The sequence below is a fragment of the Biomphalaria glabrata genome, chromosome 2 (assembly GCF_947242115.1).
Source record: "Biomphalaria glabrata chromosome 2, xgBioGlab47.1, whole genome shotgun sequence".
NCBI classification, from domain to species: Eukaryota; Metazoa; Mollusca; class Gastropoda; family Planorbidae; genus Biomphalaria; species Biomphalaria glabrata.
In genome coordinates, this window is record NC_074712.1 from 49128338 (window position 1) to 49148980 (window position 20643).

At 32.0% G+C, this 20643-nt stretch overlaps 1 protein-coding gene across 10 annotated transcripts in view; it reads left to right on the top strand.

The window, feature by feature from the left end:
- The window catches only part of LOC106079304 (voltage-dependent T-type calcium channel subunit alpha-1G-like), an 89041-nt gene extending 69085 nt beyond the window's left edge, over positions 1-19956 (top strand). For 9 of the 10 annotated variants that reach the window (XM_056021063.1, XM_056021067.1, XM_056021060.1 and 6 more), the window contains 9 exons: positions 1634-1743; positions 2038-2168; positions 2478-2627; positions 3559-3677; positions 5176-5331; positions 9628-9738; positions 11361-11444; positions 13146-13269; positions 13728-19956. In XM_056021063.1, the coding sequence (XP_055877038.1) occupies positions 1634-1743; positions 2038-2168; positions 2478-2627; positions 3559-3677; positions 5176-5331; positions 9628-9738; positions 11361-11444; positions 13146-13269; positions 13728-15685 (2943 nt within the window). In that variant the 3' untranslated portion in view covers positions 15686-19956. The remainder of the gene's footprint in view (positions 1-1633; positions 1744-2037; positions 2169-2477; positions 2628-3558; positions 3678-5175; positions 5332-9627; positions 9739-11360; positions 11445-13145; positions 13270-13727) is intronic. The other variant, XM_056021064.1, reaches the window with a different exon arrangement.
- The last annotated feature ends 687 nt before the right edge of the window (positions 19957-20643 follow it).

Sequence of the window (20643 nt, forward strand, 5' to 3'; positions counted from 1 at the left end):
CCCATTTGGCCTAGTCGTCCCCTCTCATGACCGTTTCCACTCGGGCACCATGATGAGGCAGGGCAGCAAGCCCGGGGATTTAGGCCTAATCCTTATCTGAATCAGGCATAAGATGTCAATCTAAAAGAATGCAAGGATCTTTAGCCTGTACTTAACCTTGTAAAAAGCCTTTTCATATTTTAAGCCCAATTTAAGTTACTCTATGAATAGATAATTAAAACCAAGTACTAGATTAACACATATCCATCAGAGATAGTTTTGTTTTTAAGAATTTCTGTAAATGATAAAATATGAAGAAAAGTATACACCTGGTAGGTAAAGGGGTAAAGGTACCTTTTCAGAATTTGTGATCTATGTGGGCAGATAATCTTCTTTTCTTTGTTAATGAGTGTGTCGTGTGGCCTGCACAACAACCAACCATCTTTACTTCCCAACTGTAATTCACATAGCAATTACAGTTGGTGGACATGGGCATCTTAAAAATCCCAAGTAAAATTCCAATCCTTTACTGGTATTTAAACTCAAGACCCCTCTTTATGGAAGCCAAGCACTTTACTATTTGACCACCACACCCCCTGAAAGATGTATTGTGAAAACTAAAAGCATTATTTCATAGTGCTTTAACTCTCATGACATTAATGGTCATTAGGTTGTGTCTTAGCGATTCTAACTGTTCCTGTTTATTTTTAGCGGCCCCCGAAAGGGGAAAAGATGCTATTAGTTTTGTGTGAAATGTCTGTCCGTCCGTCCCGTTTAGATCTCGTAAACTAGAAAAGATATTGAAAATCCGACATCACAATATTTTAGACAATTCAAAGTTCTGATGCAACGGCTACTTTTTTTTTTCTGAAAGGGAAAAATCTCATTTTTAAAATCAGTTATCCAAGCAGTTTTTTTAAAGAGAAAAAGCTAAAAAGTATGCATTATAAGTTAGACCTAATTTAAAAAGAATAGTAATATTATAAACTTCATTTTCCTGAACTTTTTTTATTGCGTAAATTTAAAAAAAAATTATTTTTAGGATTTGAATAAGAGATTGAGCCTTTTCAAAACAATTAGATTATAAGACTTAGGCCAGGGGAGGTGTGGTGGCTGAGTGGTAAAGCGCTTGGCTTCTGAACCGAGGGTCCCGGGTTCAAATCCTGGTGAGGACTGGGATTTTTAACTTTGGAATCTTTGGGTGCCTCTGAGTCCACTCAGCTCTAATGGGTACCTGACATTAGGTGGGGAAAAGTAAAGGCAGTTGGTCGTTGTGCTGGCTACTTGACACCCTCGTTAACCGTAGACCAGAAAAAAAGATGAACTTTACATCATCTGCCCTATAGACCACAAGGTCTGAAAGGGGAACTAGTTAGGCCAGGTTCACATCTAACTTTACATTCACTTTCATCTATCCTTTGATCTGCTGGACCGTTGGGGCACTACACAAGATCTGTTAACCTTCATTCTCCATTCTTATCTCTCATTTGTCTTTGATATAATTTCATTCGGATGTTCTTTCTGAAAATATTGAAGCCTGCCTGGGTGGACCACTTCGGGGGCTGATTTTGAGTTTGTGTTTCCACACAAACTGTCTTTTGTAACCTTGTTATGTTTGAAATGATGAAATCCTACTTATATTTTCTGTTATCAGGAACTGACCTTTGCTTTGAAGATCTTCAATTTCTTCTTCACCAGTGTTTTTATTTTGGAATCTGTCATGAAGATAATTGCACTTGGATTTTTAAGATATATCAAAGACAGGCAAGTTTTAGCTGATGTTTTGTTGTTGTATTTGTTGTTTAGTTCAAACATATTGAGTCTTTAAAGAAATATTTCATAAACTCTGACATCTTTTGACATAAGGGGTCTTATGATTATTTTATTATCTCTGCAATTAGTTGTCTTGTTTGATACTGTATCATGAATAACATAACTTCTGAGATTAAATACCATCTGTTGTAGTTTATGTCAGCTAATATTAGATTTAATTTAGCATGGTGCTGAGTTTATATTAGAAAATAGAACATTATAATTTCTGTGTTTCTCCACTGACAGGTGGAACCAGCTTGACATTTTAATTGTTATTCTGTCTGTTGTTGGTATTGTCCTGGAAGAAATGAGAACCACTTTTATCCCTATCAACCCAACTATCATTCGAGTTATGAGGGTTCTCAGAATAGCTAGAGGTAAAACATACAACTGATGTAAAAAAAATTAGTTTTTCTGTCAACTATAGTTTTATTGATATTGATTGTTTAATAATTCTTATGAGAAAATGAGCAGATAACTAAGGAAATCTGAAGTATGTGAATAGGCTTAACATATCTATAGTGTAATGCATGTTTATATATCAGAAGACCATGTCAATAGGAATGATTATCTTTAATTTATCTCTGTTATTACAAGTAATTTTATTTTCTAAAGTTGTTTTTTTTCAATACTGTAGCAACTGTTAAACATACTAATTTTAGTTAATGCGTCATTCTTATCTGTAGTTCTCAAACTGTTAAAAATGGCTAAGGGCATCAGGGCACTGCTGGATACTGTGATACAAGCACTACCTCAAGTGGGGAACCTTGGCCTTTTGTTTTTCCTGCTGTTTTTTATCTTTGCTGCATTAGGTGTCGAGTTGTTTGGAAGACTTGGTAGGTTGCAAATAGCATTTACATAGAAACTATAACAATGATAAGCACTGCACAATTAGTGAGTTCCAGTGACCTTACACACTTTTTTTAAGCTTTGAAATTAGAGTCTTTTTGTTCTCCAATTTGCTGAGCAAATGTTGAAATTTAGTTTCTATTAAATTTTAGGCACATCCTATTATATCAACCACCTTGTTTTCTTAGCCTTTTCTATTCTGTAATAAATTTGTCTAAAAATGAAACTTATAAATAATTTAAGTTCAAACTTTTAAAAATATAGTAAATACCAAAAAAAAAACTAAGTAATTCATTCTATGCAAATTTTTCTTAATACAGCATTACCTACAACTAAATAATTTTTATATTTTGTAATAGGCTTCATTATTAATCACTGTCTTTAGGCTAGTAGCCTTTAACAAATTTTAGTATTCCAAATGGGAAGTTGATGCATGATACATGAGATCATCTCCTTTAAGTATAAAAGAGTGTCAGGTGGGTTGGTGCACTATTTTAAGCCTGGTGGAACCTCTGCAATTATAGATTGAAGGCCCTGCCCAAGATCTGAGTTATGACTACAAATATTTGTAAAACTTTAGCCATAAAAAAGGTGTACGCAAAAAAAGTAAAGAATGTTCAGAAATTTAATACAAATACATTATTTAAAAAACAAAAAGTCAGAGACACCAAAAGAATATATCAGATTGGTGTGTGCATTAAGTATACTAAATAGATATCTCTTTCTCTACCTTACCTCTTGGACTAGAACAGGACAACATTTGTGATTAATATGTTTTGAAATAGTTGGAAATTATAGGCCTACATACTCAAGTTGTAAAAGTCAGTTGATGCTATATCTAATACCTAATTGCTTAATAGAAAGGAGTATCTTCTGTTCATATGTAATTTACTTAACTAATAAAATATCTTTGTTCAGATTGTGACAGGGAACCATGTGAAGGTCTTGGAAAACATGCACACTTTAAGAACTTTGGTATGGCTTTCCTGACACTGTTTAGAGTGGCCACTGGGGACAATTGGAATGGTATCATGAAAGTAAGACCGAATCACTGATTCTCATGTAGTGGTAATTGACCAAAATAATGGGATATTTTTACAAAGGTTATATTAACTCACTCTGTCTGTGTAGAATCTTGTACACGTTATTTCTTTCACTTGTTATTTCTTCCACTTCTCATCCTCGGATCAAGATGGAGCCTTGCACAATTATTCATTTTTTATTACAGCACATGAATCTGTCAAAACATTAACCAGCTAATTGATCAATGAGTCGTAATTCATTAATATTGTTTTATATAGAAAATGTATTAAGCTAAGGAGAGATAAGTCTTGTGTAGAGCATTAGGTCATTTGCAAACAAATAAACACAAAACCTCTATTTTATAAGTACTTGAATAGCTCAGTGGCATTGGGAAGCTTGATATTGAATTCAGACTTGAGCAACTTTATTTTATTTTTATTTTTTCAATTGCTTTTCAAAAGACACCATGGAAACGTTCTCCCAGAAACCTGCCCCTCCACCCAACTGGTCCACAAAAGTGATTGACTGAAGCACACTGAGCATGCTATAAACATGAAAGTTGTGCTTAACAAAAACAACTAATCAAAATATTAACAATAGTAATGTCCAAATTTATTATTGTTAGTCTACATCTATTAAAAATCAATCTCATGATTGATTCAAAATAATTGATGCTATTTCACTCAATATAAGCTTTGTTTTATTAAAAGTATTTTTTATACTTGTTTGTTTTCATTTGTGCATTTCATAATAGCTGTTACTGTGCAATTGTTGGCAAACAAAATAAGAAAATGAAAGCTAATTTACTAGACATCATTATAGATTTGTCTTTTACTAGACATCATTACAGATTTGTCTTTTACTAGACATCATTACAGATTTGTCTTTTACTAGACATCATTACAGATTTGTCATTTACTAGACATCATTACAGATTTGTCATTTACTAGACATCATTACAGATTTGTCATTTACTAGACATCATTACAGATTTGTCATTTACTAGACATCATTACAGATTTGTTTTTCATCAAAAAAACTTTCTACACAGGTGATCATCATCTCATCTGTTCCTTGACTTTTGTCGTAGGTCTGCTGTGACAGTTCATGTAACCAAATCCCTCCACTTTTGTCGTAGGCCTGCTGTGACAGTTCATGTAACCAAATCCCTCCACTTTTCTCGGTCAGCAGCTGTTATTAGCAGGATATTAAGAGAGATGCTGGTCCATTCTTTTGCGTTGTCCAGCCATAGGTGATGCCTGCCAGGAAAAAAGTCTAGCCCCTGAACCCTTCTTTTATTCCATTGGTATCACTTGTTTCCACAGACCATTAACGCTTTCCTTTTTTCTTCTCTAATGCATTTTTTTACTTTTTGTATTCATCAGAAACGTGTTAGAAAACAGCATGCAATTATTTTTTATTAAGTTTTTTTTTTTTTGGAGGGGGGAGGGGTAAAAGTAAAAATGAAGTTTCTAAACAAAAAGTAATACTATTACTCTATCTGTCCAACAGGATACATTAAGAGAAAAGTGTGATCGAAGTGATAACTGTCTGAAGGACTGTTGTGTGAGTCCCCTCATTGCTCCAGTGTACTTTGTGGTCTTTGTGCTCATGGCCCAGTTTGTACTGGTCAATGTTGTGGTGGCTGTGCTTATGAAACATTTGGAGGTAAGCTCTTTTTTATTTTAGTCACCATAAACTTGATGCAAAAGTATAGCTTTGTTTAGTTAGTTAGAGGAACTTTATAAACCAGTTTAAATTACTCTACATTAGTTAGTTAGCGTAAGCTTTTTCTTTCTCTCTGGCTTTCTCTCTTTCTTGCTCTTTCTCTAAATCTATGACATTTACACTTCTTGTGTATAGGTAACTCTTTAGAAGCACATTTTTTAGTATTTAAGTTAACCACTTAGTACGGACTGATATAGTTTAGACTATTATTAATATTTTGTATTTCTTGACCAACCCTCTTCTTTATCCCAGCACTTTAAAACACTAGAAGTGAAATGTACTGTGCACATATAAAAGTATGAAATTAGGGAATGAAACAAATCTTCCTACTATTTTTGCTTTTGTAAATGCTGGATAATATTGATAAATCATACTTATAAATATTTTTTTTTACACCTAGCAGCTTAAATATATAACATAAAATAAGCTTTATAAAATGTTTACTGTTTTAGAGAAATCTCCAGGGCTTCAATTTTTTTAAGTGACAGCTTATGGGGAAAGAAAGTAATTTGAAGACAAAACTTTTGAAGTTTTTAATATAAAATGACTAAAGCGCTCCAAAAATTGCTTATTACTTTAAAAAAATGTTACATTATCAAAATATAAAACTCTAACTATTGTTTATTATGTTGGATCATTCATTTGTCATTTTCATTTTTTTTTCACTTTTGTGAAAGTAGTTTCTAAATAAGTTATTACAAAATCAAAGCTAAATTTTAGCAAAATATTAAATAAATGATGAGATATATTTTCTTTTCTAGATTATAATCTCTAATAAAAAATAAAAAAAGACAGCATGATTAAAATGAAATGTGACATAATATATTAACAATCTCTGTTGGAAAGAAATATATTTTAGTAATGCTTTCTTATGCATTGGGTATAATGATTCTGTACTAATGTACAAATTCTTTTTTTTTATCTTGATATATATAATAGGAAAAACTAATATTTAATGCCCTAATCCTAATACATAGGGGTAAAGAGAGGAAATAACACAAATGAACAAAACAAACAAAAGTCCTAAGTATTTTGTTATCACTATCAGTGTCTATTCAAATACATACATTTTAAAAACATAACTACTATTCAAAAAACCAAAGCCTTCACTCACTTATTGACTGATCGTCACTAATGCTTCCACTTTGAAGAGATGTGGGAGAACTATCTAATAATATGAAACTTGCGGGATAGGAACCCTACGCCTCCTTGATATTACTAAATACTTTTCATGTTTGATGCCGGCCTAGAACTACACAAAACAGTCAATTTTCCCAGTCAAATTTTTATTATTAATTTCTCTATTTCTCTATTTTTTATGTTTCTCAAGATGTAGACATGAGGGGGCATAAAAGGACAAATATGGGTGACATATGCATTGCATTGTAGTTAAAATCCATATCTGAGTACTATACAAACAAAATGTGTGCCAAATGTTTACAAAGTTTATTAAGTTAAAAGAATTTTTTTCGCTGTATTTGTGAGAGGGATCTGCAGTCAAATCAATTCAAAATGAAGAAGACATTTTTAAAAGTGTTTGCCAATGCTATTCTGGCCTTAGAAGAATTGAATTCCTCCTACATGATGAACCATGGTTCTCTTCAATAGGCCTACACTAAACAACAAAGAGGATTACAGACATACTTGCTGTACTGCCTTGAATGTTTCTCACACTTCAGTATCAGTCTATACTACTCCTTAATTTAATGTTACTAGGAGAGATAGTGCATTGTATAGGCTAAAGACTTTTTGAATCTTAGATTGTAGCAAAATGCTTGATACTGGGGCTCCATGTCATAGGCATCAAGAGAATGAATTTCTAATGCTCAGAATGCAGGAAAATGTTTTTGCACTGAACCCTTCTGAGGCGTTTGCTTTTGCTCCTCCAGAACACCAGTCAGTTAAAAGGGTCTGTAGTAAAAGTTTAAGAAACACTACATAAACACACAACACATAAACACATAATAACATTTAATATTAGCAAAAAAAAAAAATACTTTGTTCATTCCATTTGAAAAGTCAATCTAGATTGAGAACTGACAAGTCATTTTGATGTTTAAAAGGAAATCTAGATTGAGAACTGACAAGTCATTTTGATGTTTAAAAGGAAATCTAGATTGAGAACTGACAAGTCATTTTGATGTTTAAAAGTCAATCTAGATTGAGAACTGACAAGTTAATTTTATGTTTAGCAAGTGTGTTTTGAGTGGGTGGAAAGGAGTGTTCCTCTGGAACTAATGTATATAGGAACAAGAAAAGTAAAGGGAGGGGGTTATAAAGAAGTTTTTGGGTGTTTCTGTGGTGGGTTTGGCACAGAAGAACAAAAATGACAAAGGCAACACGTTGGCCGATTTAGATCCGTTTATTGTACACTAAAGATCGTACACTAAAGACCTGCCTAAGGCAAACATAATTACATATGGGCATAAACTTAACATAATTGGTCTAAATGGTTAGACCAAGTTGTACACACCACATTGAAGTCTAAATATTATATCTAAAAAAAAACAAAATCTTATAGTGTAAACCAATCATCTCTTACAAGAACATATGAAAGATATGGAACATCAGAAACATTATAAAAATTAATTATGAAGTAGTTCTCTAAAAATAAATCTGTACACTGTTTCTTAAAAAACAATATCTACACTGTTTCTTAAAAAACAATATCTACACACTGTTTGTAAAAATACATTTACAAGATTGACAGTTAAATTTTATATAGGATCTATTTCGTCTAGTATACTACAGGTACCCAATTCAATAAAATAAGGATAGTTCAACAACCTGGTCAAGAACTGGGGTAACAATATTCTATATAAACAACTAAATTAAATTATAATCTAATATAAGAAACAGTACAAATGTATTTACCTGCAGCCATACAAAAACACATGGTGTAGAACAAGGCACGAAAAGTGAGGGAGAGGAACGTAGATCCAGTAACGTACTGTCATTACAGTGACAGAGATGTTGGTAGAATGGACTGTGTCCATGTTGTTTTGCCTTTTTACGCACGGACACAAGACACCATCTAGGGAAAAAAGGTCATGTGGATATCAGAGTGGCCAGTGTGGCCTCAACAAGTATCCAGCCCATTACATATATAATAGAAACCAAGGGAGGGTAGTTAATTTTGATGGGTCACAAGTGATGAGCAGAATTTGGTTTTATGTTTGGGGTGAGGTTGTGGATAAGGCAGAGCACAGGTATTTTTTTCTTAAGAATTGTAGATCAAGGACAAGATACAAGAGCGATAAATTGTGGGGAAAAAAGTGTCCCAATCAGATTTTTTCTCTGGTGAAGCAAAGCAACTGTATTTTATCCCTAAGGGCTACTAGAACAGATGGCCAATGTATTGAGTTGCATAAAAATGTGAGCCATGCTGTTTGTTTTGAAAGAAAACATTCCTGGTCAAAGTAAATAATATATACATTTCAAAACTCGCTCAAAACAATTGATTTCAACTTGAAAGAAATTAAATCACTATACCAATTTTTTCATTGAAGCATGGGTATCATCCTGTGTATTGTAAAGTGAATATCCTAAATAACTAGAAAAATGAAATAATAGATACAAGAATACTGTTAGAAACTAATTTGTTTTTTCATTTGTCTTTAAAAAAACAACACAAGTCTGTAATATCTTTTTAGTGAGTGTTTGAAATCATTTCTAAAAATATCTGGGTATTAGTGCAAAGGGCGGGAGAAGTATCATGAATTTTACAATTCATTGCATTCCTACTAGCGATTCTGCCTTTTCTAATCATAGGCCTATCAAAATGTGCAAATCCATTTTTATAAAAACTGTTTAATAATAATAAGGCTTGTTTAGATTAACTTCATATCCATACCAAGAAACATGCTGCAGTACTTTCATATTGTTTCATTTTAGTTTTCATTTAATCATTTGGAATTTTTTCTGATTCCAGCTCAGAATTTCTTCTCTCTAACATGCTGATGTGTATTGAACTATTATTGAAAACTTTCTTCTTAGCTTTTTACTGATTATATCTTTAAACGGTCACCAAAGAAAGTTGAAAGCACACTAAATATAATATTATTCACAAAATTCATTAATGATATTTGTTTAAAAATAATATAATAATTTTTGTTATGTTTAAATAACTTGTTTTCACTGTAAAAAGTTCAATTAAGAACACTTAATCTAGATCATTAAGTCTGCTCAAGTGCATGTAGCTGCATGTTTTGTGCATTTGTTTGCCTGCTACTACAGGAAACCTATAAGTACAAAGAATTGGATGATGAACTAGAAGATGAGCTCAGAGCAGAGATGTGTGCTCTAGCCTTGGCGGGTAAGGCAGGACCAGATGGCATTGAAATCAAGGTGATTAATTGTGGACGCCATTTTTCTTTTTTCTTTTCAGCTTTATTTTAAATGGGATTTTATTTTTCCATTTTGATTTTTTTCTTATTTTCAAGTTTAGAGATTGCATTTTTAAATAGCTCTCTTTAGTGAATGATATGAAGGTGTTTTTTTTTTATTTTAGTTTCTATTTTTTTTATTTTGTAATTTGGTTGTTTTTTTTTATTAACATGATTTGGAATTGACATGTTTTATTTAACATTTAAAGTAACATTTTTCTTACTATAAAAAAGTAATTTCCATTGACAAACAAATTAAATTTAAAAGAAAGGAGAATATATCATGATGCCATCAGTCAGTTCTGCCAATAGAATTAACATAGAATACAAAAAAATTCATCTAAGTTTGTCACAAACCTTATCTAGCTAAACGCTGCATTAGATTGCATGTTTTGAGATTTTTTGGGTTTCACTAATTTTAATTTTGTTTATTTATAGGCTAAAGAAATATTTTTAACAAAGATAAAGTCTACATATATTTTTTATTTCAAGTGTTCACAAATTGTTCAAGCAAAAGGTTTCTGTCAGAATAATGAGTGTAACATTTATTGGACTATGAAATGCACTTTACTTTGTACACACTATAAGAGCAGAATAAAGTTATAAATATTCTCTTATATAGACCAGCTAGATTAAAGATACCTGCACTATCTTAATTAGCTTATATTAAACTTATATAATTACTCTATAACAACTGTATCAGATTAAAGTTATAAACATGAGATTTTAATCCTAATTCGGATTACCATTATTAAATGTAAGTTCTTATTTTGTTCATACTGCCTTGTGTTATGTCATATTCATGAAGTCATTATTTGTCAAAAGTAACCTTACGCTTATGATTTTTAGTTTGGTTAATTCTACTACTTGGTCTTATGGTTTTAAAAATGTAAAAAAAAAAAAAACTAGATAGATATGATAACTATTTACTAACTATGTAGTTAGCTGACACTAAACTCACATTAACACTAAATTTATATCTTGTCATTTATTCATGTCTTTACAATTTATAGGCTACTGGTATAGGAGCTTTTTAAAAATAAAAGCCTATTGATATTTTACCTGAGAAAGATTTTTTTTTTGTTATAATGTTGTTCAATTTGTGAGGGAATTTCAAATATCTCAAAATCATTGCAAGAAAAAGGTTGTTGTTTTTTTAAGTATTTACTATTTCAATTCTCTGGGCTGCATTTTTGAAAACCTCCTATCAGGATAGTATTATAATTTTTAAAAAAACATTTTTCTGATCAAGATTAGGCTTTAGTTCTAGTATAACTATAAAGTAATTCAAATATATTTTTATAATTATATTTTCTAAGGCCATATTTGAAAAGTGATATGACATTTCTTTTTCATTCTTTAAACTAATGTTGGGAAATCTCTGGCAAATAATACATTGGCTATAGAAAGTAAATATAACTACAAGTTCAGAAGTAATATGTTCCAATATGAAAATGTACCATAAAGTACTATGACAGCTGTGTTCATTAAATACTTTATATTGATATTATTTTGTTGTTAGTTTGTTGCTTTTTTTGTTGTTGTTGTTTTTACTGTTCTGACTCTCTTTGCGTTTTATTAAAGGAATCACATCGAATGATGGATGATGATACAATATTATTGAGAGATGCCTTGATTACCATCACTAAAGCGGCAGATAACCCAGATGTAAGGAAAACATTTTGTGAATGCATTATTTCTTTCTGTCCAAATTGTTCAATCATTGTTCAGTGTCTACCCTGACTCTAGGGCAAGCAACATAAACATGCTATCATACAAGTGTATTTTTTACTTCAGACTAAAACTAATACAGTTTTTAATGAGTCATAAAAGTTATCTTCATCCTATTATTTTAACTGTTTGCATTTTCTAGTTTATCAGAAATTTGCTGACTGGAATTACTCTGTGAAAAGTTTTATTTCAACTTTATGTCTATTAGTATTCTATATACATTTCAACTTTATATCTATTTGTTATACTTAATACATTTCAACTTTATATCTATTTGTTATACTTTATACATTTCAACTTTATATCTATTAGTATACTTTATACATTTCAACTTAAGGGCTATTAGTATGTTGTTGTTTTTTTTGTTGTTTTTTTTTTAAAGGAAACCTCAGAATTTCAATTTAGAATTTCGCTATTCAATTTTAGCTTTGTTATCATAGGAATCCTTGGGCCTTAGGCCTCTTTTCTTCGCCTCTTTTTTTGGGCTTTAATTGCCTCTTTTTTGGGCCCTCCTGCCTTTTTTGTGGACTTTTTTTTTAATTATTATTATTATTATTATTATAAGTTCTCACATTTCACAAATATTAAAGTATAAAGATATAAAATTAAACTTTGAAATATGATTAATCCATACTTTTAATTAGTAATTAAAATAGTGAATATGCATAAATAGTAGGTAGAAAGTTCAAGATTAATGAAAACAAACAAAACTTTATGTCTTGTGAAGATTAGTCTCCGGACTTGGTTGTCTGTTTATAAACTTTAAGTCCATGTGATGAATATCTAATGTAATTAATAGTTTAAGTATTCCTTTCTAGTTAATTCATGTTAATAGCTTATTAAAAAAAAAAAAATTAGAGACATAAATAGTAATTTCATTCATCAAAAAAAAATGGTTTATTTAATAAGAGAATAAGGTGAAAGAGTTGTCTAGGACTAAAACAACTAGACACAATGAAATAATAATCAGTTTGATTCTACTATTTACTTGTATACTTTAGTAGATAAATAAAGTATTAGCAATGTGTTTGTTGCTGTTGTTGTTTTTTTTCAAAATAATTATTTCTTAGTATTGTTATAACTCTGCCATGCGCACCGACATCTAAGTTAGAAGGTGCGCACTGTGATAAACTAGACTATAAAGGATGTCAACATTAGGAAGAGAGGAGAACGATTTCCGCCCAAGTGGAGAGCCGAAGTGAAAAGACTGTGCCTAAGAAAGATGATGTTTTATGAACTTGTGATGTCGTGTAAATAAAGATATATGTGCCTCGTTGAGTTGCCTCACTTAAGTTATTACAGTATGATTTACAGAGTTGATCATTTATTTCTTTCATTTAGTTTTATTGAGATAGCATTTTGTTCTTCTCCTTTTGATTAAGACATGACACATCTGGTACATATACTTATTCGTGTTAGCCACTTGACATACTCTTCAGTTGTCACCTGGATAAACAGCTAAACACAACATCGCCTCCCCACTGGACCGTAAAGAAACTTTTAAGTTACTGGTTAAGTCTAATCTCCTTTCCACTCTGTGTATCATTTTATAAATATAAGTAAAGTGAAATTAGCCCGCCCCATCAAGAAAAAGAAAATGTATACAAATGTAGTGATTAATCTTTCTTTGCTCAACAGAGTAAAGAGAGTGGGCTAGAGGAGGATAACTTAGGAGGATTAAATGTCAGCACATTGCCCAGCTTTACCTTCTCTGTTCGACCTCCTAGTGAAGAGCAGTCCAGATCAGAGGATGCTGCCACAGGTAGTCTACAGAAATTATTCACAATTAACACTATGTTAAACTCAATATTTGCAAATATTTAAACTGAGATGGCATTGTATATGTTACGATCAACTAGATGTAGAATGTCATGAATCTTGTGTGTATTCTAAGTGAAAATGGCAGATTTGGCTCTGTTAACAAGATTAATCTATTTACTTTAGAGATATTTATTACTTAAAAGATATTTTAAGCCTTTTTTATGGTGTATTGTATTAACAGTTGAATCATTTTTCATTATTAACTAAGGTGAAGACAAAACATATTATTGCATTGTAATGATTGAGATTTTCTTTTTAACTGTATATGAAGTAATAAAGTGCTTGGTTACCAAACCCAATTTAATTCCTTTATCAGTTGCTTCCAGTAAAGAATAAATGAATTAGTATATAAACACAAGCTTTTAACATTTGAAGATATTAATATTTATTCTATGACAGGTGTGTCACCAGTGAATGCATCCTTGACCATAGAAGGTATGGGGTCTTCCTGGTCTTCAATGGACAGCAATCGCTTGGCTGTAACACCTAGCATGACTGGTAGCTCACCAAGCTCAGAGCGGAGTGTGCGTATCTCCTCGCCACCGATTAAACGAGCCCACAGTCCTTATCTCTTAAATCTACAAGGGTCCAGTGGATCACTTCAACGAAGGCCCCTTGTGAAACAGTACAGTATGGATGTTGGCTCTGATCCTCAACTAAACAACATGAACTCCAGCATGCCTGATGTTTGGGATAAATTTTCAGACACTCAAAAAGCTGTCAGTAAGCCTGAGAGTGGTATTTTCAGGTCCCAGCCATCACTGAAGGATACAAAAATGGGCTCTTTAGAAGGCAAGTCTGGTGGATCACTAGACTTAAAGGAAGGAGTTTTGCCTGGAGAATGTCTGCCAGCAAGAGATAGAATAAAGCATAAACTACTCAGAAGCAGGAGCAGTGGCGCTAAATATAGCAGGTTCAGAGATAAGTACAAGCAAAGCAATCTAAATAAGGTAGTTCACCAGGCTAGTTCAGATGTTGCCTCTAAAGAACTACTGAAAAGGTCTAACCTAACTGGCAGCAATGAAACAGGCTCAGATGTTGATGAATCTTTGTGTAGTGATTGGGGGAGTGAAGAAGCTGCATGTGACTTGGAAGTCAAAATGATCACCGGAGGAGCTGAGGATGATGACGATGATATTCACCCTACACTTTCTCCTTACCTCTCAGAGGACAGGGACAGCAGTCAGTTAGTCACATGCAGAACTGTAGTGGATTCTGCTGCATCTAGCAACATGTCAACTCCTCGGGGGGATAGTAGGGTAATAAAAGCACCTTATCCAAAATGTAAAAGTCCTTTGCCACCGACAATTCAAAGCCCAAGGAACAACCCTGGCATTGACAACACTAGCTTTGAGTTTGGGGAAGATGTTCGCATACCTCCTTGTTGTAAAGCCAGGGAGACAGTGGCTGTTAAGCGCAGTAATTCCTTTAGTTCTTCTAAGCTGGTACCTAAAGCATTTAGTCCTCCAAGGACAATATCTCCTCGGTCAGATAGGTCACTAAGCCCCTATAGCTTCAGAGAACATACAACATCAGTTTCACCTCTAGCACTTCCTCCATCACCACTAGCATTAGAAGACAGTGCCTACAAGTTGAGGAACATTGATGGTGGTGTCAGTCCACTGCCTTTTGCACATTCTCATATGCTGACAGTTCCATCACCACACTCTCTTTATCCTAACCCACATATACGCTCACCTTCCCCTACGCCTCCCAAGTATGTTCATCTTCTTCCTCCATCTGCTGACTGTTCCTATGGTGGCAATAGGCAGTCAAAAGGCTCTCCAGCTCCTGTTCGACGACAGCAAACATTTTCGCGCTCATCAGCTGTGGATCAGGAATCTTTTATCCCAGCAGCTATGTCCCCACTGAGACGCCGCATTCCTCACACTCTTTCCATGGACAGTGCTTTTTTGATACCACCCGGAATTTCACAGTCCTACTCTATCAATGATCCTTATGTGGAACTGCATGCTGGCTGTAGGGCCACTTCACCCCTGCCTTCACCAAGAAACTCCCAACAGACTTTACCTGGCATGTTTACAAGATCAGCATCTCCTCAACCGCCTCAACAGCCTTCACGGTCATGCCACCACTTGCTGACACAGCAAGATGGCTCTGTCCTCTACCCCAGTGTTTCTGTTATATCTACATCCCCAGACTCTGATCAGAACAATATGTCACTCATTGTACCAGCAGGTAATGCAAACTCAATTGACAGCACAGCTTCAGACAAGCGTGAGACTAACTTCTCCAACACAGTGTTACACAATGATGACAATAAACAAGCCTTAGATGATGAAGGTACAATGAAGGACAGTCAAAATGAAGATAAATATGTAGACAAATCATTATGATTTTTTAATCCTTATATTAAAAACCAATGCAATTATTTCATTTGAATACCTATTGTTTACTTATGCTAACTGCAGTGTAATTTATATATTTTGTACATAAATTTTGTTACTGTTTGTGACTACAACTATTGTATTATTGATCTTTGGTACACTTTATTTCTTACCATTTGTTTGTTCTTTAATTATAGATTTAGTCACAAACATCTTTCATAATAATCTTCCTAATTTTGAAATCCATGTGTACATCTATAAAATACCATTGTCATGCAAAAAAAAAAAAATACAACTAATAATTCATTATTCTTTAAATATAGCCCTACAAATTGTATTTTACACTAGCATGTTGATCATGCTACAACATTTCTGTATTCTTTCAGCTGAATTCCTTAAAGTAGATCTTATTTTCAGATTGTTTATTACTTATTTATACATGCCAGTTAATGTCAACATTATTTGTATTATATTGTCATTCCCCATATAAAAAAAAAGCATGACAGGCTCATAGTAAGGAGTATCAGAAGCATATTAAAATAAATAGATCCTAAGTGATCTATATAAGTCTTTTTTTATAATTTCTATAATAGTTTTTTTGACATTTGATGCAACATTAGGCCATTTAATAAGTATTTACCCCTGTTAACAATGCACTGATTAATGTTTGCTGTAAAAGATTGCTTTATAGTTTTACAGCTATTAAATCTCAATAAATTCTTTACAAAAATACTTCTTCCTCCAGGGGTTCTTTGAACTATGAAGTTCTACTATTATGGCATTATTGACCCAATACACCAAAGCACAGATCACATGACTTTTTTTTTAAGAACCCATTATTATTTTTATGTTTGTTTGTTGTTTTTTTCTAATGTAAATTTATATTTATACATATATATACATATATTTATTTTATATGCATATTATATTCACAGTGTGATTTACAATGTTTGCATAATATTTCATAAGCTCTTTGAAAGAAAAGAAAGTTCTAATTCATACTTTAATTATTTTACAACCCAATGACAGTCTTCAATTTTAAAATGCATACAATAAAATTCTACGTTAAGTTTTTATCATAAATATTTATTTTAACATTGAATTTTTTGGGGTTGCTCTTAATGTTTTTTGTTATTGTTTTTTATTAAAACATTAAAAATTTAATCTCATTAAGTATCTATACCAGGAAGTTATTGAGTCTAGAAATAGCATATTATCAAAATATTGAAAAAGACTAACTAAATTTTGGAATTTTAATGTTACAAATATTTTAATCCACGTAATACAATATTAACATAAAACACAAAAAAAATACTGAAGGTCTATTGTCAATACTGTATACCATGCTGGTACACAAAACAGTGGGAATAATTTTTTATTCTTTGTTTTAAAAATTCATTTATTAAATAGAATTTGAAATGAAAGACAATGTTGCTGTTATTTTATTAATTATAAAGCTTAGCTTGCAGCACTTGAAATTAGTATTAATTAAGCAATCCTTTTAACCTTATCATGGCATAATATTTCATTGGTTTTATTTACTTTTTTTCCACATAGCTAACATAAGTAAGCTTTTAAAAAGTCCACTATTTCAATATACATCATGCCCTTAAGCTCTTTGACATAATTTAAAGCAAGATTTTAATTTGAAACTGAATTATTAAAATACAACTATACACAATTTTATTTAATTGCAATGATGGCTCTGCATGATTACTCAAAACTAAAAGTCCAAATAACATATTTTATATTAAAGTAGATATGATAAGAGTATAGAGTGCATCTGATTGCTCATATGCTGAAGTTGGTGCATAATATTTGGTTAAATATTAGTTTATTGGAGTGGTGTTTAAATACAGTAGAGTTCTATAGAATAAATTATTATTTTTTAACAACATCTTTATTATAATCAACATTTCAAATTTTAAGGTGACTTTAGTTTTGTTTGTTAAATATATGTTCTATGTGATTAGGTTAATACTCCTGACATAATTCTTTGCACAGTTGTCTATTCTAATTTCTGTGAATGAAATTTATCATTTTTGTTCAGTCTATGATTTATCCAGTATGTAAAGAGCCTAATCACCAATAACCCATGTTCCAGTTCGAGCGATACACAAAGGATTTCAATTATTGAATATGAATACCAGTACTGAGGTATTCACTGCATTGCTCTTAATTTTGTTTGACCTGTAACTATTTTCTCCACTTTTGTGTAATCTTGGTCATAACTGATATGAAAGATGATACCAGTGTATTGTTCGTCTTATGTGATCTGATAGAAGATAGAACTGAGCTGGGAATATTCTTAAGGTCCAATATCACAAGTAAATAAGTGAGTTGCAACTGTACACATTTTTTTCAACCCCCTGATTGTTGTATTTATGTGTAATGTCTTAGCCAGTGCCCACCTCTTCTGCCTTGAAAAACAACAAAAAATCACTAAACACAATCTTTGCTTATGCACACAATCCTCAATATGCCATACTTGCTTTCTTCCAGTAATTTATCTTCATGTTGTGCTGAGTAGTCTGAGAGATATGTCCTTTCCAGTTTATTGTTTCCTTTACTATTATTATTGTAATTATTATTTTACTTTTTTTTTCTAAAGGGGCAGATGGTCATATGATTAGACAAACAGTATGTTTTTTTTGTTTTGTTTTTCTTTTGAGAGAATATACCATTTCTAGGAAATGACAACATCATTGAAGACTCATGCTTCATTGCTAATACCATACAATTTCATGTCTTTTAACATATTTCAACATCTCTATATTATTGTTGCCATTCTCAAACAAAAAAACTGACATTTTAAGGCAATAGATGTTTTACTGAGGTTCATATCAGTTCCTAATTAATTTTTTGTAACAGTTTTTGTTAGTGTACAAAAAAAAATTTAATTAATACGCTTTTAATGTTGAGGGTAATGCTATAATGTTTGGAACACTATATAGATCTATCCACCTTAGGAGCATACAAAGTCTCAATTTGCATGCTACAAAAGTTGTAGACGCACAATTACTTTTTACTATTATTATGGGGGTTTTTTTAGCAAATAATGAAAAAACAATTATTACCTATATTAAATATTTAATTGTTTGATTTTTTTATATAAAGTTTACAATTTCAATAATTAGAAGTTAATTAAAATATTCACTATAAAATATTACTTTGTAAATCATAGAAAATAAACTAAAAAGCAAACTTAGATTGCTGTTTTAGCTGTCTTGTCATGACCTACATGTTTTGGACTCTAACAGTATGCTAGGTCATTCCCAGTCAACCTTTAAAGATTTGTGTTAAGACAGATACTCCCAGACTATGGCTCACTGGTCTTATTCAGAAGGTAACATGCTGCTAGCAGGCTCCTTGAAACTACTGTTCACACTGTTAAATGGATCCATAGATTAAAGGATGGGTTTCTTAGGACTAGTGATGTGGGCCATAAAGCATGTGTCCAAAACTTGTAAGATCATAATGCTGAAAAAAGTTTGCACGTCATGGAAATAATAATAATTTTTTATTCAAAAAGAATCTGTCAACTAGAAAACTATAGAAGACAAAAAATTGAACTTAGAAATTGAGTTTTCAATTTATTTGTTGTAATAATGATTTTTTTTTTGGGGGTGGGGGGAGGATTTAATAAAATATTGAGAAAAAAAAAAACAATTTGTATATCACAATAATCTAAAATGATATTTTAAGCACATATAAAAATACACACATTGTCACATGGGTCTAATTTTTAAGTCAAAACCTTTCATAATCACAAGAGTTAGATTTTACTTTTCGGTTATTAAATATGCTTTGATTTTTTTCCCCATCTGTTAAATTAAAGAAAAACAATTTATTTGCAGTGGTACTTTAAACTTTGTTTCAATCTTTTGTTTGAACGAATTTTAGTTAATTTTTATTTATTTTATAAACATAATACAAATCATCTTATTAAAAAAAAAGAAGACAAATCGCAATGGTTGTGATAGCATAGCTTATTATGACATTTGTAATGTACACTACCTTGTGTCTGATTGACATCTAATGGTTACACAATAAAACTAAACTACCACTCATATGTGTTGTCAAGTGTTGGTCAGAGAGAAAAAGTCCTCTCTATCCTTTGGTCATCTCATATTTGTGAGTGGACATTTAAATTAGTAGTCATCTATGCTCACTGTACTTGATGTTAACCAGTTGGTCTGCACTCATTTCATCAGGAACTTGTTGTGTACAATTATATATATTGACTGGACTTTTTTTTTCAATAAATGCTCATAATTCTGTGCTGGACTCTCCTAACTCTTTGACATTATTTTAAATATCTGTATTTTTTAATTCCCTCTTTTCTCTCACACTGTATTTAGGGAAATACAGGGCCACATTACAAAATGTGCTGAAAATGTCCTGGCCCAAAGTCCACGCTAAGGAAACGCAAGGCTTCATATATGAGCATGTCTTCTACCACCTATCACTGACACGATGACAGCAATTATTTCATGCTTGATGTTTGCTTTCAATCCTTTGATAGTCCTTTCTTTGCTTGCATAAAACTTGCCTTTTAAATAGCCCCAAAGAAAAAAAGGTTTGAAACATAAGATTGAGGTTGTAGGCAAATAGATCTTTCACAAATTAGTTAAATATGGTCAGATTCTAGAATCTAGATAGTATTCACAGACCTAGGATTCCAAAATGAGTAAGGCACTAAATGCTCATCACACTCTGATCTTCTGTAAGGGTACTGCTTCAACATCAAGGCCATTGTAGCGGCGCCCATTATAGTACTCCCCGAGTGGGACACTCGAGTTCCATTTTAGAAATGAGACAGCTTTCATACAAGAAGTATGGTTGAAGATGAGCACTATCTCACTTTCTATAAGCATAAAAATGGGTGTGGCGTCTGATCTTTGTTTTTAAAAGTTGTTTTCTTTTTGGACACTGGTGGGTTGGGTTTGAGGCAAGCAAAGCTAGGA